Source organism: Echiichthys vipera (assembly GCF_963691815.1).
Source record: "Echiichthys vipera genome assembly, chromosome: 20".
NCBI classification, from domain to species: Eukaryota; Metazoa; Chordata; class Actinopteri; order Perciformes; family Trachinidae; genus Echiichthys; species Echiichthys vipera.
In genome coordinates this window covers 11,004,576-11,028,793 of record NC_139845.1, presented here as the reverse complement: position 1 = coordinate 11,028,793, position 24,218 = coordinate 11,004,576, and the positions used below count along the sequence as shown (strand labels likewise).

The following is a 24,218-nucleotide window of genomic DNA, read 5'->3' as shown; positions in this document are numbered from 1 at the left end:
CATGCCTCTGCTGTTGTAGCATCCTCTTATCTCTTCATCCTCTCTCTGCTCAATTCCTCGCTTCTCCTCATCTTTCCTCTCTTCACCCTTCTCTCTCATTTTTAACCCGTCCCCCACCTCTTCCTCTCCCTTTCTCCCTTCAGTACTTTACTATTTCTTTCTAGGCTTCCAGGGGGGCTGGTGCGGCTGTGGGGCTCTGCCTAGGGATCCTCGCCCAGCTAATGTTGTCTCTCTCTGGGCACAGCGCCCACAGAGGGTGGGCAAGGCTGAAGAGGGAGCTGGAGGGGTGTGTGTGTGTGTGTGTGCGTGTGTGTGTTTGTATCCAGTGATGGGGAAAGGGGGGGGGGGGCGAAGAGAAAGGGAAGAAAATGAGACAGGGGTTGTTGACAAGAGAAGAGAAAATGACATTGACAGAGATTTCTGTTGAGTCACGCTTTGCTGCTACAGTGTGATTGGGGCTACAACAGTGTGTGTGTGTGTGTGTGTGTGTGTGTGTGTGTGTGTGTGTGTGTGTGTGTGTGTGTGTGTGTGTGTGCATGTGTGATTTTATTTGCAGAGTACACTATGCAGGAACCTGCATACAAAAGGATCATTACAGTCCTAGGTCTCATATTTGTCGCTTTGGCCATCATTTCTATTTGTCATGATAAGGGCTGCAACTAATGATTATAAATTATAAAAGAGATTATAAATTATTTCCAGAGCCCAAGGTGATCTTAAATTGTCTTATTTTGTCTGACCAACAGTCCAATAATCTTTCGTTAAATATCAAATACAAAGAAAACCAGGAAATATTCACATTTCAGAGGCTGGAACCAGTGAATTTTTGTCATTACTTTTCTGACAATGGACTAATCAAACAATATATTTCGATTCATCTTTAATAATGATGACACTGTACAAAAAATTAACCTCATTACCTAAAGCACTTTAGTGGTTATCTACATGAAACCAAAATGTAAATGTCCGTATACTAATCTGTCATTGAACAGGAAAAACTATGAATGTACAACCACAGAAGGTATATTAGCTAAAATTTGAACCAAGAACGGCAAGCTGTGGCCGATGTTAGAGTAAAATTGTTATATTTTGTCTTTGACCCCAGCTAACCTGTATCAAGGATAAGGATGCCACTGTGTTCCCAAATCAGCAATTATGTTTGTCATAGTTAATGATGGGAGTGATGGACGAAACTAAAAGATGTTGGAAGAAGTTGTAATAAAATGGAATAATCCATAAAAAAATCTGAAATAATTATACCTGGTATGAGCATAACCATGTGAGACTATACTGAAATGAATGCTGACAGCACACACACACACACACACACACACACACACACACACACACACACACACACACACACAGAGACACACCTGGACTCAGCTGCATGCAGAGAACAGCAATTCCCCTGCTGGTCACTAATGGTACAGCCCTGCTGGAGTGTAAGCAATTGGCCCAGACCCATCCATGCATGGTGGGGCGGGCGGGGGAGGAGGGGGGTTGGTAGTGGTCAGATGGAGGGAGAGAGAAAGAGCTGGAAAGTGAGATAAAAGAGGAAACGTGGCTGCCTTGTGAAACTAATTCTGTGAAACACCTGGGTCGCCTTCAATCTCTTCATTTATCTCTCTCAGTTTTCTCTCTCTCTTTCTCTGTTCTCCTATCTACTTTCCCCCTGTTTCTATCCTTCCATCTCACCCTGTCATTCTTCCTCTCGTCTCCCTCCTTCTCTCTCAAGTGTCCGGTACATCGGTGGTGAGTTTCAGTGATCTAGCGCCCTCTGTCTGTGTCCTCTGTTACTGCAGCGGACATTTGAAAACTTCAACCCTCCTGACCAAAGGAAATATGACATATGACAACAAACAGAGAGTTACCCAGAAAAAAAAGAAATGTATCCCAATTAAAATAAGACAAAGGTTTTTTTTTCTTCTATCTCTATGTACAATTTGCACATAAACAAATGAAGATGAATAAATGATGATGGACAAAAGCGGTGTCTTCTAAACCTGTGTAATAGGTCAGTTAAATATGTAAATTATTAATAGATTATTAACAAGTAGCAAGAAGTTTAAGATACCTTAAAAGTGCGATTCACTTCCAACTACTTTGGGGACATGGATAAAGGAAGAGCACAGCTTCTTCTGTGTAACTTGGTCCATTTTAATGGGGTGACTGTGGCTCAGTGAGAGTGGGTCGTCCTCCATTTGACATGTGGGCGGTTCGATCCCCAGCTCCCCAGGTCCGCATGTCCAAGTGAACCCCGATTTGCTCTCTGTGCTGCACATGTGTGTGTAAATGTGGTGTGAATGCTTAAATTAGATTAGATGGTATGCAGATGTCCACTTCCATCTGTGTGAATAGGTGCCTGTGACAAACACTGTGAAAGTGCCTTGAGTAGTCAGAAGACCAGAAAGGCGCTCTATAGGTACAAGTCCATTTAATGCCACTCTTTGGCGTAGGACAACTCAAGACCTAAACCCAAACGTGACATCACCTCATCATCATATCCCCCCGCAACAAATATGTATACATACTTATTTCATTAGCCCTTAAAAGGTAATCTGCAAGGTACATATTTACAAAAATAAATCTTGTCTCACACTAAGATGAAAAAGTACATTTTAATTTACATACCACCCAATCAACACTGTCTCATTTAGCATCTTTGAAAGAAAACAAGAAACAAGCTCCTGCTGTCACTGTGTATGGGTGCCACTGCTGCTAGTTACAGTACGTCCTCGCTCCAATGCCAACACCACAGATCCCTGTACATTTATTAAAAGAAATAAATAACACATTCTGATCTCTCATGCGGCGTGCACGTTTGACAGACGACTCAGCAGCTCGGCAGCAGCAGACGCTGACGTGAAATATATGCTGCCGCGTGTGTTAAAATATGCAGGAGGAAATTCAGGAGACACAGTGCAACAGAAGCAGTTTTAACCCTTTTGTATTCAAAGATTAGCAGAGTGAAAGCTTTTAGAGCGGCTATAGCCACAGTCTCATAGAAGTTGCCGATGGATTGGAGAGTGTTGTTGATTCAGCGCTCACATCTTGAATCCCAGACTCAAACAGATTTTGTTTTCTCTCCCTCCATCCCTCATTGATTCAAACACAACCAGACAGAGATTCAGCAGCTTTATGAGAAGGATGCTTGTTTGAGGCTCGGAGAGACGCCAAGTGCTCTCTGCTGCTGCTGCTGAGACAAAAACACCTCAGGTATTGTTAAAGACAAGGATTCAAGTGCTAGAGCATCTCCCTCAGAAGAAGTACTGATACTTGACTTTACCAGTCTCTCATGAAGGCAGCAATGCTCTCAACAGCAGAGACAGTGTTTTCCATTTAACGTGATAGAAGTGAATTTAATACAAAGTCAAATCTGTCCACAGAAACCTACAAACCTAGACGTTATATTCTAACCTTGCAATAAAATAAGAACATTTCTACATTAAAGTAGTCACATCAGCATATGACCTGCTCAATTTTCCAAAGGTGTTTAGGGATATTAGATGGCCTAAAATATTGTTTATAGCCCCAAGCTCCACATCATTTGTTCAGCTTCCACCGAAAGATTAAAGAGTTGCGCGCACCAGAACACAAATTAACATTGTGACATTGCTCTGCTGCTAGAAAACCACTTTCAAGGGCCTTTCTTAGTACTTTTATTTTTTTGCTTCATTTTGTTGACAGTGTACAAAGCAGCTCTTTCAATTGTAAAAACACATTGTGTATTTGTTTTTGCTTTTCAGGATGGAAAGCCACAAATTAGGGGGGAAACGACCGTTACGTCGCAGGTGTTACCATGGCAATGATGCCTTTGAAAAAATAAGTTGACTTTTTTTTTGATAAGTTGACGCTACATTTTCCATTCGTTCACCTGGATAAGAGGGCAGCTAACAGGATTTTCAAAGTACATTTGCGACGGGGGTTGACAACGCTGTAACTTGAAAGTACGCTGCAATTTCAGCTTTGAGTAAAATATTTAATACAAAATCTCTCTTTAGAATACATAAGACGTACAAGTACTAAGTACCACTGTGACACAAGAGGACAGGATCGGATATGACACGACATGATACGAATAACTTGTCACCATACATACAGGGCAGACATCAGATGAGAGTAAGTAAGGCGAGAGCACAGCACCGTAATAAAGTCACTAAGGTGAACACTTCATCTCAGGATTGCACAATGGTTTCGCTCCAATTGATTTAATATTCTGCAGCCCATGCAGTGTGTGGATGTTCAGTGGACAGTATAAAGTATCTCAGCCTCATAAAACCAAAGAGAAACAGGACGGACAGAGGTGAAACTACAACAGTCCAAAAAAGCTCATTTGGCAAAGAGTCAGTATCCTCTTTTAACGCAATGCGGTGTTCTGGTCCTGTCAGTCCAGTCTACAGGTGACCCCAGCTACAGTCAGTACACTTATTAATAAATCATCTCAGCCAATCAGTGATGGATGTGTTTTGAAGAACAAAAAAGCGTGTGTGTGTGTGTGTGTGTGTGTGTGAGAGAGAGAATCAATGTTGTCTGCCTCCACCCCTTTCCACCCCAGACAACTGACTAATGTCTTGTCAATTCATCTTCTGCACACACACACACACACACACACACACACACACACACACACACACACACACACACACACACACACACGTACACACACACACACACACACACACACACACACTCACCTACAAAAGATAGATAAATTGGAAAAAGCAGAGAGAAAGAAAGGAGAGATGAGAGAAAAAGAGATAAAGAAAAGAGACAAATAGAGGATTGACAACAGAATGATTGTGGGGGGTAAATATCTAAGAACGAGAGCCAGAGAGGATAGGAAAGTGGCAAGCTTGCAATCAGAAACAAAATAGTGGGAATGCATTTACACTCTCTTACACACACTCTTCCTCTCTGTGTGTGTGTGTGTGTGTGTGTGCGTGTGTGTGCGTGTGTGTGCTGACAGATTTGGTTTTGGTTCAGTTTGGAGACTGGCTACAGAAAAACACACTCAGTAATTATCTAGAAAGAGCACCTGGGCACTGGGAATCTCATTATATTATGACCGCCCCTCGACAACACACATGGCAGAGGAAAAAGAAAAGAGGAATCACACAGAAAAGGAAGATGGTTGAGGGGAGAAGAGAGACAAAAGATGAGAAGAGAAATCACGAGAATTCAAAAACACCCAAACCACAGAGAAACAGAGAGAGAGAGAGAAGCCTTTCTAGTTTCTAATGTGTTTGCTTAAAACTCACTGTTATAAGGATTTGTGGATCATAGTCAGATTATATAATATGTGATGTGACTCACGAACAAATAATAATTCAAATCTCTCCATTGCCATTTCTCTTCTTTATTTCATGCCGTTTATTTCAAAGGGTTTCTGAACACAACTTTGTAAAGCAGAAAAGGCAGCAGCAGTGATCAAAAAGAAACGTGGAAGGCGTGAAGTGATGTACCAACGCAGTATTTCAACTGGATTTACTTGTTTTGTTTCTCCTCTCTCCAGCTGTTTGCTTTGATCTTGTTGTAGTTGCACACGATGACCAGTAAGAGGCAGTGTTTCCTCTCATGTTCTCCATCGCTCCATTATTAACTTCACTCTTTCTTTCCCTGTGCCTGGACTTCTACTTTCTTCTCCCCTCTTTTTCACCCTCATTCACCTCAATCATCAACACACACACACACACACACACACACACACACACACACACACACACACACACACACACACACACACACACACACACACACACACACACACACACACACACACACACACACACACACACACACACACACACTATCACCTGCCAAACTGTGTTGCCTCTGCTCACATAGCTCAAATGTGTGAGTCAGTGGGTATACAGATTTCAGTGTCTGTGTGTGTGTGTGTGTGTGTGTGTGTGTGTGTGTGTGTGTGTGTGTGTGCGCGCGCGTGTGCAGAGGACCACCCAGCTGATTTGAACGGCTTCATTCATTGCTGTGTTTTGACTGGCCGACAGTGACAGGGTGAGATGATTTACAATGGGTCAACACGGCGGGAGGGCCCAGGAAAGCGCAGCCGGTGCCCAAACCCTGTCAGGCCATCTGAGGTCAACATCTCCTATCACCTTTATGATTCATCAGGGGTCTGAAGTCCAAACCAAACCGCAGATATTGATACAGAACACAGGAGGATATCAAAGTACTGACACTGGCTAGCTTCGACGGTTAAACACGAGACTCAGTCACAGGGTCGTGGGTTCGAGCGGGTGGGCATTTCAGGAAGCCAGAAAAGGAGAGCTGTACGGTACAAACTGCCGCCAAACCTGACTGTTTCAAGCTGCGGTATAGGCAGAAGGCAAAAGAACCCCACAATTTGAAGTCGAGTGAGACCTCTTCCTTCAGCTCTACCTCTGTCCTCTCTGTCCAGCGCCTCCCCTCACACAAGGAAGGGCCCCCAGGACGTGCGCCGGGCCTTGAAGCCAATTTTACACAGTGGCGAAAAGGAGTTACTTCCGTGATTGTCACATGATGCCAATGGGCCTAAAAATACTACACACTACGACTTACATGGCGAAAGAAACGCCTGTACATCAGTGAATGCATTCTTTCCTGTGTCACAACCGCTGACTCATGATTAACTCATTTAATCCCAATTCAAACGAGCCAGAGAGCTAAACCGGAAGTTTACATTTTCCAAACTTCCTATAAATATTTCAATCTGTGATATCTGTTTACATGTAATATGTGAACTATGGTAAAATGTGCTGTAGTAGTCAGGGTGGCCGAGTGGTCTAAGGCGCCAGACTCAAGAGTTCACTCCTTCCTTGGTAAAGGGACTTCTGGTCTCCAAATGGAGGCGTGGGTTCAAATCCCGCTCTTGACATGTCTTTACCCGCAGGTTTCATCCGTTGGTCTTTTGCTTCTCTGTAAAACAAGTTTTCACTGTGACCCTTACCCCGATCCCTGAAGCTAGTCGAATTAATTCCACGTGTGTCGACATGCCCGGCTAGCTCAGTCGGTAGAGCATGAGACTCTTAATCTCAGGGTCGTGGGTTCGAGCCCCACGTTGGGCGGTACCATTTTAGGGTGGAGGACAACTAGATGCACATAAGTACATTAAATACAAGGTATTCCTATACACAATTCACTGTTTGATAAGCGAAGGACTCTAATTGACATTAGAACACCGTCCTGTGAGTCTATGGGCACTAATGGCGCAGTATAGCAAGTGTTCAAGTCATACTTGCATTCAGAAGTAGGAGGTGAATCGCTTGGCCCAGGCTCAATAAAAAAAAGGCTCCGATAATCACTACAACACATTACCGTTCACAAAAACGATGAAGATGCAATATTTGGAAACTGAACTGAAATACATGTTTATTTCACATTTTTATTTTGTTATTTAGAAGAAGTGCATTCTTCAGGAAAACATTGAAGAAGAAAAAGAGTGATGGAAACAGAGAGAAAGAGAGCGAGAGTTCAAAGCAGAAGAGAATTGGCTTATTGTTGTGGGCACATGCTAAATAAGATTCTTGTCCCCATCTGGTTTGGGTTCATATATGGTCTACCGTGTGTGTGTGTGTGTGTGTGTGTGTGTGCGTGTGTGCGTGTGTGTGTGTGCAGGTGTGCTGTTGATAGTTTTATCAGCGCTGGATCGGGGCTACTGAGAGCAACAGAGAGTAGGGAGGAGAGGAGAAAGGCTGCTTCTGTAATGATAGGGGTGTTTATATGGGCTGTTCCATTCGTATCCCCTTATATACGGAGCAGAGCCAAAAAAGACTGAATGCATGCTCTCCACGTTATGTTACAACGTAATATTTTCCCTCTAATATTCCTACCTTTCTGACATGTTGCTCTCTTTGTGTGATGTTGGTGCAAACCTTGGAAAAACACTGTGCTTCAGCAGATTTAGATGGCAGAGGATGTGTTGTCAAGCAGTCAGATTGCCAAGTTTCTCAACCTTAGGGCTTGATTTAAAGTCAGGGCTGGATTATAACATTTGTTTCATAGACCTTTAGTATATAATAATCCTTAAATTCATATAAAAAAGCACATTCTACACAAGGTAAACTGCACTTCTAGCTGGTTTACATTAATAGGATTTTTAAAAAATTTGCACATTAATAAGAAAGGCACAGTAAGAATTTAAAATACTCGTTTATTATTGGAGTTTACCACCATAACTAATCTATAACACACACACAATTGTACCTTTTTGTGCCCCAGAAGAGTCATACAGTACACCACCCATGTGAATATCAACTTGCCAGTTTATTAAGTACACTTAGCTCTAACTACAGGCTTGTCAATGGAATTAAAGTGGTTAAAGGAGTGTATTTGGAGAATACAATATATTCTGAAGATCAAAATTCAGCCCTTTTTTTGACACAACTCAAAACTTTTTGCGTAAAGTGCTCTTAAAAGTAAAAATTGTAAAACTTATGTGTTGGAACTCCATTATTCGTGGTGAAGGCAGTTTCTCATTATCATTATCGAGTTGCTGGAGAGGATATTATTTTAACACACCAGTGCTCAGTGGTTCAGCCTCCTCTGGTCTGATGCTGTGTCTTGTGGCTGTTTGGTCTGTGACTGTCCGCTTGCACCGGCCTGCCGGATTTATAAAACAGTTTCAGGCTCTATAAAGTGTCCCATAAACCACTTTTACTATTAGTGTAGGACACTGCTAACATACAGCTGGTGACCACTACCACTGACCACACGCACACACACAAACACACACACACACACACACACACACACACACACACACACACACACACACACACACACACACACCCACACAGACATGCAGGGACAGTCACATACTTCCTGGTCAGACACATTTTGAGGCCTGCTGGATTCAGGATCTTTGCCAAACTCTAACCCCATGTCACCCCACCCTGCAATGACATCACCACATAGCCCTGAACCACCGGCGCAGAAAGACCTTAAACGTGCACACACACACACACACACACACACACACACACACACACACACACACACACACACACACACACACACACACACACACACACACACACACACACACACACACACACACACACACACACATACAGGCGTTGAGAATGCAGAAAGCGTAACAAATGACACAGGGTCACATTTTGCCTGCACACATATATGCAGAAGTGCAAACACACACACACAACATTTGCACATAACCATAATGACCACTGCATAGTCAAACTGCATTTGTCAGTGACAAGAATTAGGAAAAAACATCCAAATGTTCACATTGGAGAAAATGGAAACTTGAAAATTAACATAAACGACAGATGGCAATAAAAAGTTTACACAGGGCTTTTTTCTGCCAAGTCAGTGCCATCATCCAGACCAAACTGACTAAACAGATGCAAACAAAAGGCAAACACACACACACACACACACACACACACACACACACACAAACACACACACACACACACACACACACACACACACACACACACACACACACACACACACACACACACACACACACACACACACACACACACACACACACACACACACACACACACAGCGTGGAGGGGTTAAGCCGGCTGCTGTCATACACTGTCCTGGAAGGAATTCCCAGGATTCAAGTGAACCAATCAGACACCAGTGTTTAAAATACTGGCTCTTCAACTGGAGAGGCCATCCTCTTCACATGGACCACCATCTGTGTGTGTCCACGTTAGTCATTAGTGCTCCCAGTGGGCTTAAACACACACATGTTACGCACTCATATAACACATCCAGTGTTAAAGACCCCCCCGCCGCAGACACTTGAAATGCACACATACATTTACACACAGAGACACACATTCAGACAATAACACAGCACACACACACAGACACACACACACACACACACACACACAGACTTTACAATACACTCTTGAATGACCTTGAGGATCCATTGATGCTTGCAGACATCCCATCTTCTCATAGATCGAGCGTGGAGACACACAACACACACACACTTACCCCCCTTCCCTAATTACCGAGTCCCGAGGGACGAGACACTCAAGCAGCACTTCAGTGTTTGGTCAAAGAAAGAGGTCTTTCTCACCAGTTCGAGGGCAGACAGACAGCCAGACAGACAGGATAAAGAAGAAAAACAACAATGACAAAATGTTCAGAGTGCATGAATCTGGTCTTCAGTTTGGTTCACTTGCTAATAAAGCTACTTCTTCATTCGAAATAAATCTTTATTTTTTGGATATAACAAACCACTCCTCCATTTCTAACAACTTTATAAACACTCACTAAGGCAGCCATGAGCCCAACTCATGAATGAGTTTATCTCACATGTCTAGAACGAGCAATATAGTGTAAGTGAAATAGTTTGAGTCGGTTAGTTGCATACATCACCTTGTCATTTCAAAAAAACATAGAATCCAACATGATACAGGACCGACAGCAAGTAGTGAAGAAAGGGCAGAAAAGACAGAGAAAATTGATGTCATGACTGAAACTGCTCGAGGGAGGGAAGACAAAGACCAGAAGCTGACTTGGTAGACAGAGAAGGAGGAGGAAGAAAGATTATCTCTCTCTAATGGCTAACTTGTTGACAGCAACACTTTTCACCACCTCTATCTACACATCTGACATTACTATCTACCCTCCACACACACACACGCACACACACACACACACACACACACACACACACACACACACACACACACACACACACACACACACACACACACACACACACACACACACACACACACACACACACACACACACACACACACACACACACACACTTCCTCTCCTTTGGCTGGGTTAATCAGCCCATCTGTCAGCTCAGGTGGGTTTCAGACTTTTAAAACCAAAGCAAACCGTACGGACGTCACCGCCAGAGACGACCTCAACTTTCTGTCAGAATCTGCCAGACAGAGAAACTCGCTTTGCTCTGCTGTCCGCTCTTTACAAACGAGAAAATGTGGGGAAGATTTTTGTATCCAGTTAATGAAACGTGTTTTTATAATGCATGAGGATGAACCAGATGTTTTGGCTCTACTGAGAAATTTCAACGATATTGCTTGATTAAATATAATATCAAGATACATTTTCTAAGATAAACCCTCTTTTGGGTTTTTTATGATGGCACTGAATAGAGTTTTAAGTTCTAGGGCTAAATGTGTGTGGAACAAACACACTGCTTCTAGATCTAGAGTTCAAAGGTCACCATAAAACCTCAATAGGTTCACTGATGTGTGGATGTGTCATTGCCAAAGAGGAGAAAACACACAGAAGCTACTAAATGAAATCATCTGTACATTATCAACAAATACAGTCCATACATGCATATTTTTACATAAAGTCTAAGTTTATTTTTCTTGTTAACTGCGACTTCAAATACATTTGAATCTATTTTTACGACACACCCAGTCAATAAAAAATCCTTTATAGTAATGGAAAAAACAAAAGCCCATAAATTATCACAGCACTTAATTGAGTTTATGCTTTGTCCAGATGTTTTAGGTTTTTAAGTTCCCACATTGTAAAAAGCGAGATTTCCATGTCTTTTTTTTTTTTATTATAAAGCAGGTTTAGGTGTTTGATATAAGTATAAAACTTTCGATCCAAAGAAAAATCAACTCAGCCTGTATTCAGAAACTGTGTGTTTAAAGAATTTTCCCTTGGGGATGAATAAGTTCTCTTGAATCATGTATTAAACAAGCTGTCAGGACTTCTGTACGGTTGTGATGTCACAACTATAGTATATATATATATATATATATATATATATATATTTATATATATATATATATATATATATATATATATATGTATTTATATATATATATAAGTAGAAAGTGCCGTGACAGTCACTCCCCAGCTGCAATGTCAGTTGCAATACAATGTCCAATCAGCGCAGACTGAGCTTTTTCAGGAGGGGGTCTTAAAGAGCTAAAACCACTAAAACGTAGCATTTCAGACAGAGGGTGAATGAAGGTATATTCAGACAGATGGTATGAGAAAAATCTTGTGTTTTCTTTTTCAACAAAAAGTAAGTACACATGTTCTCGTAGAAACCCAAATTATATAATAAAGTATGAACCTGAAAATGAGCATAATATGGGACCTTTAAGTTATCACATCCTGTATTTACAATACGCAACTTTAGCATCCCCAACTACAAAATACTAAATGTCCTCACACCTCTATAGTCGCAGCTCAAGACATCTATTGGTATATTGTTTGATTACACAGCTGACCTCTAACCTTCAGGTGCCACCTGCTGAACACATTACATCCACAAGCCGAAGAAGCTTAAACAGACCAGTGGACTATTATGTAGACCCCTTCAGATCTGTTATATGCCAGCTTTTCCCTCAAAATGTGGAGATCCTCCTCCTTGTGTTTAATAACACTTGTCAAAATGTAAGTGACGTTGCTCCCCCAAGAGTTATAGTCAGACTTGTGTCAGTGTGCAGTCAGATGCCATACAGTCTCTGGCCCAGATGAAGGCAAGCAAAGCAACTTCTCTATACTGAGAGAAACATTTGTGCAACATTTCGACCAAAATAGTCCTGGTCACCACCGCAAAGCGAGAGGGCTGCCTTCATTTAGGCTGATGGGGTTGGCAGATCTCTCTCTCTCTCTCTCTCTCTCTCTCTCTCTCTCTCTCTCTCTCTCTCTCTCTCTCTCTCTCTCTCTCTCTCTCTCTCTCTCTCTCTCTCTCTCACACACACACACACACACACACACACACACACACACACACACACACACACACACACACACACACACACACACACACACACACACTGCATTTCACCACTGTCATATGGGAGCCAAAGTCATGAAATAAGCCCATTCTGTAAGTAGACTGTGACAACGGAAACATTGTGGGGACAAAACATCTACAAGTTCAAATGGAGCAAAGTCCACAACCCACTGGATCAAGTTTAAACCAACTTTTTTTCCCTTCACATTGACTTCTGACGTGTGTGTGTGTGCGTGTGTGTGTGTGTTCAAGTCACCATTCATCTATCTATTTAAATCCAGTAACTCCTGCAAAGTTATTAAACTTCTTACAGCTGTCAGGACAAATATGATAAAGCCGTAAAACATCACGCAGACAAGAAAGCAGCAACAAAATATTATAATATTGGAATAAATGTCTGTATCATCTCTCAGATCCCCATTACAGCCTCTATAACATGTATATATGGGTGTATACTAAACATGTAATGACTTCCTTTGTGGTTTCTCTTTGAAAACTTCTATTTAAAAATGAATGAAACACTGAATGTAGTTCCTACCTGTTCTGCTGTGCTCGAATCCTGCTCAGCTCTCAAGGAAAAGTTTCTCTTCCCACCATCCAAGGAGCTCAAGTCCGAAAAAAGTGACTGTCTGTCCGGCTGGCGAGCTACAGACAGGTCGGTGTTTTTGGGGGTGAAAGAGGAACCCCTTCAGATCCCACAGGCACAAACTCTCCAAGCGTCACTCTTTTGGACACATTGAATGTCCTTCCTTTCACTTGCTCGGTCACCTTCACAGAGAAATACCAGACAAAGTCCCCAAAAAAGTCGCTATGTGAGCGTGGAACGCAGTGTCCGGGCCCGTGGAGCTGTCAGTACGCAGAAATCCTCATCTCCTTATGTATAAAAAAAAATAACAAGAGGGGAAACAAATGAAATCAGTGGCACCGACCGCTGTGTACGGATGTGTTCGCGGTGTCCTCAGCAACAGGTGTCAGAAATAAAGTGAGATTTCTTCACGGCCATCACAAGTTTCCAAACGCTCTCCAACTAATTACGCACGCAGGGAAAATGAGGAGGAGGAGGAGGAGGAGGGAAGGAGGGTGCGCTCCAAAAGTTTTTTTTACGCGTCGAGAAACACGAGCGAAAAGTTTGAGACAGAGTGAGTGAAACAAAAGAAGTTCACTGTTTCTGTGTCTGTGGGACGACTCTGCTCTGCTCTGCTGTGGAAACTGCTCGTCGATAGAGAGAGAGAGAGAGAGAGAGAGAGAGAGAGAAAGTTGCTTCACCGAAAGAGGAGAGAAACGTACCTCGAGTAGGCAGCACGTATATATCGTGGGGGTAAAAATGTCTGTCAGAAGTGGGATTTGAACCCACGCCTCCATTCGGAGACCAGAAGTCCCGCAACTCACGAGGAAGGAGTTAAACCTTGAGTCTGGCGCCTTAGACCGCTCGGCCATCCTGACAATGGCGGTATACATAGGACACTCTGCATAATACCACATATGTGTTATTGTGATAATTAGTCAGTTTGCTTTATAATAAATCACATACTTAACAACTCAAAGTAGATCTAAATATATAAGCTGTGCAACAAATATCGTTCCTTCACTCACTCTTCCCTGTATAGACCTGTTCAAAATGTAAACATTCTCAAAGTTTGAGACGTTTTTCAGTCTGTTTATGGTACAAACCTGCACTCAGGAGGACGGTAAAAGGCTGTATTTATATTGCATGTTAATTTTAATGTTCAATCCCAAATAAATTGTTGAAATTGTGTTAACGTGTGGTTTTGTTAAAAATGGTTATGTGTCTTGATTTTAAGCTGTAATAGACCGCGGTTTATTTATTTCACAAGCGAGTAACAGTAGTAAACTTGTGAGTAACGGTTGACGGTAGCTGCAGTTAGCTCTCTGCCTACCATAAGCACATTTTCTGCTTCTTCTTCTCCTCCGTGAAACATGACTGCACTGCATTGTGGTATAAGGGAGTACAACGTAGTGAACATCGTGTGTACGCTCAAAATACTTGTGCATTGTACATGGTTTGGTTACCACCGTAATCTACGGGGGAATTGTTGGGTCTATGTTTATCATAGAGTGTGGTCTTTACCTAGTTTGTAAAGGGTCCTGAGATAACTTCTGTTATGATTTGGCACTATAAATAAAAATCGAATTGAATTGAATTGAATTGTGGGTATTTTATAGTGGACTATATAGTGAATGAAATTAACCTCGGAGAATTCGAACACCCCGACAAAACGGCGCACACACTTTATAGTGCACTAGTTCTACAATAGGGAACAATTTCGAAACAAAGCGGCTACTGTGTTGCCTGTGAAGACATAACAGGATGTCAGACTTCTTGTCACTTCTCCTGACAGCAGAGAGGACACGCAAAGAAATAACTCAAAGTAGTTTGTCCTACCTTGTCGTAAATGCACCTTTTGAGTTTAGCTCCAAGTTAAGTGTCTGTCTCTCACTTTTTTGTTTACTATCGTTTTCTCCTCGCCGCTTAAAGTGATTCCACACAGGGGTGGCCAGATCTGTAAACTAATATTGGTTCCAAAAGACAAAAAAGGGAGAAAGAGGTAGATTTATTTTAATGCCAACAATCTGCTAACTGACAATCAACTTAATACATCTCACCTGAGCAGTTGATTGGACAGTTATTTTTGTTAATTGTGTAGTTAGACTAACTGCCTGTAGATCAAGGAGAATCGCGGTGTATCTAGATGGTAAGCCTAGGTTTGCGAAAAATCTCGCAAACCTTGCTTTCCGACAACCTTGCTCAACCATGACCATTAGAGGTCGATCTGTGGTTACCCTCTAGACACGACCAACCACTAAACTTGCTATTGATGTGATGTTTGCGATTGAAACAGTTCTTCTGAAGGACGCTTTCAACGAAGGGAACCATGCATTTATTGACACCTTTATCCAACGTGCATGATAGGCAGGTGTGTGTACACAGTGCCTGATCCATCACTGCAGTTAAATGAACTCCCACCACTTGTACTAAAGAACGATGAGCCGCTCTTTTGAACACAGCCGTGAGATCTGGTTCCCATCAAAGAGCCGTAAATCCCATCACTAAAACACGCCCTGCGTTCCAATACCTGTACTATCATACTACTTAGTGTGCCATAAAATATTTAGCATGTCCAAATATATAGTAAGTCAAATGCAGAATGCCGAAAAAATACCAGGATGTCCTCCCCCAGTGTCCAGTTTTGCAGTATGCAAGCCGGCATGCTTCTCTGGCTACTCTAAACCCAGAATAGTGCAACATATAAGCCACAGGGTCAAAGTTCAAGGCGTTGTGAAGAAAGTATGTACCAATAGCATACATACTACATGCAACAGTACATACTTTGTATAAGCAGCTGCAGTACATACTAAAAGTTAAAAGAAAAAGTATGTGATTAAAAAAAAACTCAGCCTTGTTTTACACCAGTTTTGTCAATCAACATGGATGTAACGGGGAGGTGAGTATCTGTTAGGAGTGGGATTTGAACTCGCGCCAGCAGACTGCTCCATGTTGATTTTTCTGTCAGCTTTGGTTTTAAGATGCACTAAAGCCCCGTTATAACTCACTGTGAACCTGAACATATCTTTCCCTATCACTTGTTGGGCTATGGCAGCGAGGGGAGACATTTTCTCTAAAAGTAATGAAAGTGACAGGAATGCACAGATGGAGGAGGGACAGAAGATAAGGAAAATGTCTTCCGAGTTAGTGGATGTTTGGACTGTCAGTGGCTAACAGCTTATTTTAGAAGCTCCACTCCTCTCACATTGTTTTTATTTCCTCTCAAAAGTTTTTCCTACTGCTCACTGCCTCCTTCTGTCCCGTCCGTCCTGCCAGTTCTCTCCATCCACTTCTCCCTCCCTCTTCTCTCCATTCATCCCACCTACAGCTCACTAATTCATTTACTTTTACAAACCGTTTATGAGAGAAAACAACGTATGCAGAAATCTCGGCATCCAAAAGCAACGAGCACCAAGTTTATGCCTTCAATCCACAACTGAGATCCTTAATTGTTACGCTTGAAACATGTAATATACTGTAGACTGAGTGTGTGTTTTAAGTTGAGCTGCTGTTTGTTTTGGTCTCAGCTCTCCCTCTCCTCTCTCTGTTTTCTCTTTCTCTCCATCACCCTCTCCTTCTTTTTCTTTGCAGTCATGTGTGATGTGATGTGTGATGATTGAAACCACATCTACCCAAAGCCAACGCAAGCCCTCCCCACTTCCTCTGCAGTCACTCAATTTTTATTTCTCCTCCTGGTTTCTCATGTGTCTCAGTCCTCCACTATATATGTATATATATATATATATATATATATATATATATATATATATAGTTTATTTGTATCTATGGAAAGACTGGATGTGGAAAGTTTTTCAACTACGCACATGTTCAAATGTTATCCCAGGGACATCTGTGTTTTTGTGTTGTGATCATTGGGATCTTATCAGCGCTCAATCTCTGCAAAGAAAGGTGTGGTGTGTATGCAACATTGGATCAAACTGTAACCTACAATGGGCTTCTAACTACCACACCAATCAGCAGTTAAGCTGTCACTAACAGAAAAGTCGCCAAAGTATTTAAAGGTCTCCTATTGTCAGATTGTCAGATTGTTCCAATAAGTCAGATTTCCACGTCTTTTTGATTATTAAGTTTGGTGCTATATAAATATTATGAAAATATAGAAATCGCTCATGCCACAGAGAAATGCAAACAACCGTACCTCTAAATGAGCTGTCAGGACTACTGTACGTTTGTGATGTCACAACTGTACTATACATACAAGTAAAAAGTGCTGCTACAGTGCCGTTACAGTAATACTACAGCGTTTCAGACAGAGGGTGAATACAGGTTTATTCAGACGGACAGTATGAGAAAAATAATGTGTTTTTTTGAACTTTAAAGAATTCAATCATGTTGTAGTAAACCCAAAATACAAGTATGAACCTTAAAATGAGCAGAATATGTGACCTTTTATACTTTTAATGTTTTTTGTTTTCCAGAGCTGTTTCAACCATTTCCTTTGTATAACACATTGTGTGAAAGCAATGTCCATTAGTTCAAATCAAGGTGATTTAGTGTCATCTTAGACTGTGTTTTACAAAAAATATATTATACATATGTACTTTGACGCATATTTTTGGTGTTTATAGTTTGCATACTTCTTGTTTTGCAAGTAGACACTGAGCTGTATATGAGTTACTGCAGAGACCAGAAGATGAAATGATGTCTGGTGCTCAGTGGGTTGTGTCGCCACTCTTTCCTATCTATCTCTCCCTCCCTCCCTCTCTTTCTCCATCACATAAATCAGGCAGTCGTACATGCGTATCTCTTCCTCCTCCTCTTTCTCGTTCCATCTATCCCTTATGTCTCCCTCCACTGAGTTTTATTAGGACAGTAGATGGAGAAAGCAGAACGGATCCTTCAACGCAAACCCAGGTACCGACACACTGAACGAAGCGTTGCCACATGTGAAGGTAAACACCAGCACATATGTTACATTTACAGACTGTCAGTGAGTTCCCTCTGATCTGTTTTATAGCGGGAAAGACAGAACGACCCAAAACAACCTGATGATGTTTTCACTCAGCTTTGAAAATCCTTTGAGTTAGAGGTCGGGTCAGGGTCGAGGTTCAAGGTCAGTCGAGCCGGGTAGATCTGTTGAAACAGATTTTCTAGTTGAGTGAACACAATACGCTGAGCTGCTCCATATGCAAGACGCAAACATTAGGGAAGTGTGTGGCAGGCACTTTTCGGTGTCGTTATCACCTTCATTCACCTTTTTTTTTTTTAAATCCTCAAATCTTCCTCATATTAGTACCTATTTAGAACCAAAAGTGTTTAAAGTTAATGAACAGGTGAAGTTTAAAACCGTCCGCACTATTAATTTGAGTCCGGGCTATTGGAAACAATGCATTTTTGGATGAGTTGTTGGACAATTAAGATAATAGTGATGCTGTGGTTGGACTGTGTGCGCAAAGAACTGGAACAGGATGAGGCCTGGGTGATGGAATAATGTCAGTATTGTGGGCGGATAGGAAAATAACCCACTGGTGACAAGATAAGAAGCACACTTTAGAGAAGGAGATAGAGAGAGAGAGGGCGGCGAAAGGAAAGCAGAGGAAGGAGGGTTTTCCTTAAAGGGGACATACGGTGTTTACTTTCAGGTTCATACTAAAACATGTTCACATGCTTAAATGTCAAGAAAACACATTATTTTTCTCATACTGTCTGTCTGAATATACCTGTATTCACCCTCTTTCCTTGGTCAGCGTTTCTCGGCTTCTCTGCACCATCATTGCAGTCGGGGAATGACTGTAACAGCGGTGCAGCGGTACTTCCTACCTATATATAGTACAGCTGTGACATCAGAACCGTACAGAGGTCCTAACAGCTTGTTTCTCTGCGGATTCATCTTTTAAATACTTTAACAGTACTTATAAAGCCCCTCAACCCGCTTTATAGTAAGAAAGACATTGGAATCTCACATTTGACGACATGAGACCTTTAATTCTTTCCTTTTTTATCTTCTTGTGAAAGGCTGTATACTTTCACCTCTTCCAGCCTATAAAGAAAAACTTCAAACAAGATATAATATGAGAAAGAAAAAAAACCCCTTTGGTTAAACAGCTTATAACTCAGGTGCACACACTATACAGCCTTTGACGAGGCATCACAAGTAGACATCGCTCCATTTTAAGGGGTTTCCAAGTCAAAGAAAGGTTGGGAACCACGGCCACAGCTCACACCTGTGAAACATTTCACTGAAATGGATGAAATGACAGACAGAGTCCCTTCACAATAAAATAAAGATAATTCCATATTTTATTCCATTCTCTCATTTTTCAATCTACAACAAAAAGTCACGGTGAGTCCCAGTCATCACCGCTCCAAAACATCAGTATAAAACAGACGACAAAATACTGGATTTACAACACAAACTCATATCAGATAAGAGCTTCATTCCAAAATAAGAGACATTCGTCAAATGTTACTCAAGCTAAAGATGATCATTGAAACTTTTGGTAGCATTTGAGGAACCTCATAAAACAGTAATATTTTAGGAATGAAACTCCTCATTTACACTCTCGGAGCTTCTCTAAAACACAGCTTTGGTGCTGTAAAAGAAACCTTTTTGCAGGCTTCTTCAGAAAGCTACGATGATGTAAAGTCAGATTTGAGTGTGCAGTGTAAATCCCCATCTTTAGGCTTTGTCTCCACCAGGTATTTTCTTTTAAAGGAGCAGCGCTCAAGAGTTGCATGTGGCCAGTCACGGCTTCAGCGCTCACAACAGTATAAGACAAAAAAGAAAACTGTCAGAGGAGCTTTTGATTAAAGTTAAAAACAATTGGAACCTCTAGAGCCGGGTGCTGTTAGTGTTTAAATCATGCTAAGGCTGTCAGCGCTGTGGGAGACATGCATCAGAGTGTCATTTCCACTGTAAACAACAAGAACAAGAAACGGATTCTGAGAAAATTTTCCCGGTGGACACAGAGCCTCGTGTAGGTGCAATATACGTTCCTCAAGACAGTCTCCTGCTCATGGAACAAATCTGTGGTTACTTGCAGTCACAAAAAACGTTTTGACATATTATGTAACATACCAACCAATACATGACAATATTTTCAATTAAACAAGATTGGTGTTTTATATTTATATATAATACCAAAAGCAAAAAAATATATAGCAATTATTTCAGATTCCCTACCTCCCAAGAAAAGAAAAAGATGTTTCAATAAGGGAAAATGTTTTCTCCATGTTAACTCTAAAGGGATTGTCACAAAATGGTAAGCAAGGGATTGTCTGAACACAACACACCATAACTGAACATCTTTTCTTAGGTTCAAAAGAAACACAAACATCTACACTGGTGTGTTTTAATAAAGGGAGTATTGCGAGATTTATTGTCGTTTGTGCCTTTCATCAGTAATGGGGAAAAACAGACTCAAGTGTCACGTTCCCCTGAATAAACTTGTTTTTCTGTTAAAATTCTCTCTTTACAATATACACAACTATCCAGAGATTACTGCGGAAAGAAACGGCAATTTGGAACGTTTCATCAGAAACAAAGACAAGAAATGGGAGAAAAAAAAGAAACTTAAAGTTATAAAGATAGCAGCAAATGATGTAAAGAATCAAAGGCAGCTGAAATAAACACACTTTTGTTTCTGAACCAATCACATAACAATGTGGTAACGGCGTGCAAGTCTGGCATCAGAAACAACCTGGCAAGCTCGACTCCCTCGATCTTTCACCCTTTTCATACAGTTTGGAAATATTTTCCCCCCTCATGAAATACATCAAGTCACGATTACAAGTCTGCTGATTGCCTGGAAGGACACAATATGGCCGCTGTGAAGTGTCACAGATGGTGAGTGCAGTGAAGGCTCCTTCTGTTTCCGAGTAGATAGGAAAATATGTGTCTAATGTCTCAAAAACATCAACAACTTCTAATTAATTTGCATGCCAACAAAGCACTATAAACTGAAACATTTCCCTCAGCTGGCACTGTGGAACAATAATTCTCAGTGATTTTATGGAGATCCCCTTTCCCAAAAAATGAGATGAGTGAAGAGCAGGTGGAAGAGAAAGTCCTCATCCTGGGATTTTATTTGTGTATCAGAGGATTATGGCGGCTTGCTGGAGACCTCTGATGTTCCTGCGTGTGTGTGCGTTTGCTTGCTTTCTGACTTGTGTGTGTTAACTACTGTACGTACGTAAGCTTATTTATGTTTCTGTCAGTGTGTGCCTTTGTGTGTCAGCAGCTGTCCTCCAGAGCGTTGACCACTTGTTCCAAAATGTCGGGGCACCGGTCGGCGATCTGCTGCAGGACCTGATTGGCGTACTCCTGGAGCTCCGCCCCCTCCCTTTCACACAGCGCTAACTCTGCCTCCAACTGAGAGAGAGAAAGACACAGAGAGGGGAGATATTTTAGACATTTGGTAAACCAACATCTTGCGATACAGCCATCAGAAGAACATGGAATTTAAAGAAATAGTTCATCATTTTGAGAGTTATGCTTTCTTGCCGAGAGTTAAGCTAGATGAGAAGACTAATGTCGCTCTCATGTCTGTATGGTTGGCATAAAAATGGAGCTAGAAGCCAACTACTAACTTTGACCCTAACCGTAACCCCTAACCATAACAAAATGCTGAATTAAATCCTCGAAGGCAGAGGCCTTTGCAAGTGGGGAATATAGGGTTGACACCCTAGAAGCTGGTTAGCTTAGCTTAGCATTAAGACTGGAAAGAGAGAGAAACCATGTCAAAGCTCAAAAATTAACACGTTTTAACTTGTTTGTTTAAATAAATCAAATACTGGAGTACATATTATTTGTTTGTGAAAATCTGATATTGATTTGGAGACAATGACACGGCGGGATAGCTAGCTTGTCTTGTCTTGTCTTGTTACAATCATACTGTCACATTGTTTTATCTACTGGAGCGCTGAACAATGTTTCCATTGTATAAGAACCTTATGGGATGGGAATCATTGATCCAGGCATTAGTCAAACCCTCAGGTGTAACCAGGGAAACAGAGTTATTGTTTGAAGATATTGACTGCAAAATGCATGAACATATAAATGAATGGTCTTTAACAAATGTATTTGGGGGATTCACCAGGGTATAATTAAGTGAATCAATAAATAAAGTATGTCTTGTGTTTTATCTTATAAGCTGGTTAATGCTCCCCAAAGTGTCAGGCATTGATGGACTCGCGTCGGGCGGTTATAGCAATATAGCAATTGCAATTCCCCAGCTTGGGATCAATAAAGTATTTCTATTCCAAGCATTTCTATTCTATAGGAGACCCTGTCGGGCAATTTTACGATTTGGTCAGACACATAACTTACATACTCCCTGTAAAACACTGAGTTTTTGTTTTTACATTGTACGCTTTTTGTACAGATCAAACTAATGCAATTTATCGGTAAACTAGTGACACTCCAGGTGCTGTTAGTTGACCTTTGTTACCGTTAAGCCCAGTTCAGACCAAAGATTCACAACGCAACAAAACTGTTTTAGAACGTTGCAGGTGAAAGTTGCAGCAGTGTGAACTACCCTGTCTCATCTGGACTCAAACAGGCTGATACTGTCGCCAGCGATTCAGCTCGTCTTATCACATTAGCTGGTTTTAGAACGTAACACACTTCACCTGTTTTAACAGCCAATCAAGTCTTAGCAAAGTTTGCTGGTCAAGTCATTTACAAACTATCAGCTGGTTGAAAAGTCTGTTTTGGGAGGGCGGCTCTAGACAGCCCCAGGCTGACAGATTTTCAGTTTTATGCTAAGCTAAGCTTAGTAGCAAGTTAGCTTCATATTAAATGAACAAATGTGACAGTGGTAGCTATCTTCTTGTCAAACTCCAGGAAAGAAATCAAATAAGAAAATACGTTTAATTAAAGGCCGTACTCTCCTCGTAGCGCCGTGGGTGATCAGGGAGCATGTTTAAGGTGACACAAGCACGCACGCACGTGCACAGACACACGCACACGCGCGCGCGCGCGCGCACACACACACACACACACACACACACACACACACACACACACACACACACACACACACACACACACACACACACACACACACACACACACACACACACACACACACACACACATCAGACTGTAATCTGAAAACACCACAATGTAGTTCTTTCTGCCCAAACAGAGTGGAACATTTCTGTGAGAGAGCGCTGATGATATTTTCTTTGGCTGCAGCTGAGCTGAGACGTCGAACCTAACTGACTTAATGACCAATACATCTGTATCAATAAGAGCGCCGCTCAAACAGTCATGTAACACAAGCCCACATTTATGTTGCTGTGTGGTGTGTGTGTGTGTGTGGGTGAGGCCTGGGTCAGATATTGGCAGAATATTTCCTTGTTAAGTATTAACCCTCTTCCCTCTGCTCTCATCTCTTAGCCAGCGAATCTTAGTGGTATTTTATATTACAGTGGCTTTATTCATCTGTAAAATTGCTCTTAGTAATAATACTGTAAATGATTAATGACAATTTGCCCAATAAATCACATAAAAGAATACAGTCCCTTAACCATGTATTGTGATTTTGTGAATATAAGTAAGTTCAGGTCAGTTTTCACACATTGCATAAACAATACTCTTGTTTGTATGGAGTAAATAGAGGAATAGTGTTAGAAATCTGTGTTTGGCAATAAAATGATATATCGTCAAAACAATATAAAAATGTCTATTGTATATAATATTCTCTGTCGTTTCTATTGTGAAAAACCAACACTGCGTTACAGAAATATGTACATAATTTGGGTGAAGATTTATGTTCTGAACCTTGCACGTTATGTTCATTTTGCATTAAATACATATCAATATTATATGTTAGACTTTATTTTCACACAATAAAACATCTTTATTTAATGAATATTCATAATATTAACGAACATCTATGTTAGTGATTGGAATCTCCTTGTCTGTAACATGCTCACATCTGTGTT

At 41.3% G+C, this 24,218-nt stretch overlaps 2 protein-coding genes across 4 annotated transcripts in view; both read right to left on the bottom strand.

Moving 5' to 3' along the window:
• The window catches only part of wnt5b (wingless-type MMTV integration site family, member 5b), a gene marked incomplete at its 3' end in the record, with an annotated part of 82,796 nt that extends 68,973 nt beyond the window's left edge, over positions 1-13,823 (bottom strand). For both annotated transcript variants that reach the window (XM_083934779.1, XM_083934781.1), the window contains exon 1: positions 13,281-13,823. The remainder of the gene's footprint in view (positions 1-13,280) is intronic.
• A 5,800-nt stretch (positions 13,824-19,623) lies between these two features.
• The window catches only part of LOC310962762 (ELKS/Rab6-interacting/CAST family member 1-like), a 140,804-nt gene continuing 136,209 nt past the window's right edge, over positions 19,624-24,218 (bottom strand). For both annotated transcript variants that reach the window (XM_083935324.1, XM_083935325.1), the window contains one exon: positions 19,624-21,639. In XM_083935324.1, the coding sequence (XP_083791450.1) occupies positions 21,502-21,639 (138 nt within the window). In that variant the 3' untranslated portion in view covers positions 19,624-21,501. The remainder of the gene's footprint in view (positions 21,640-24,218) is intronic.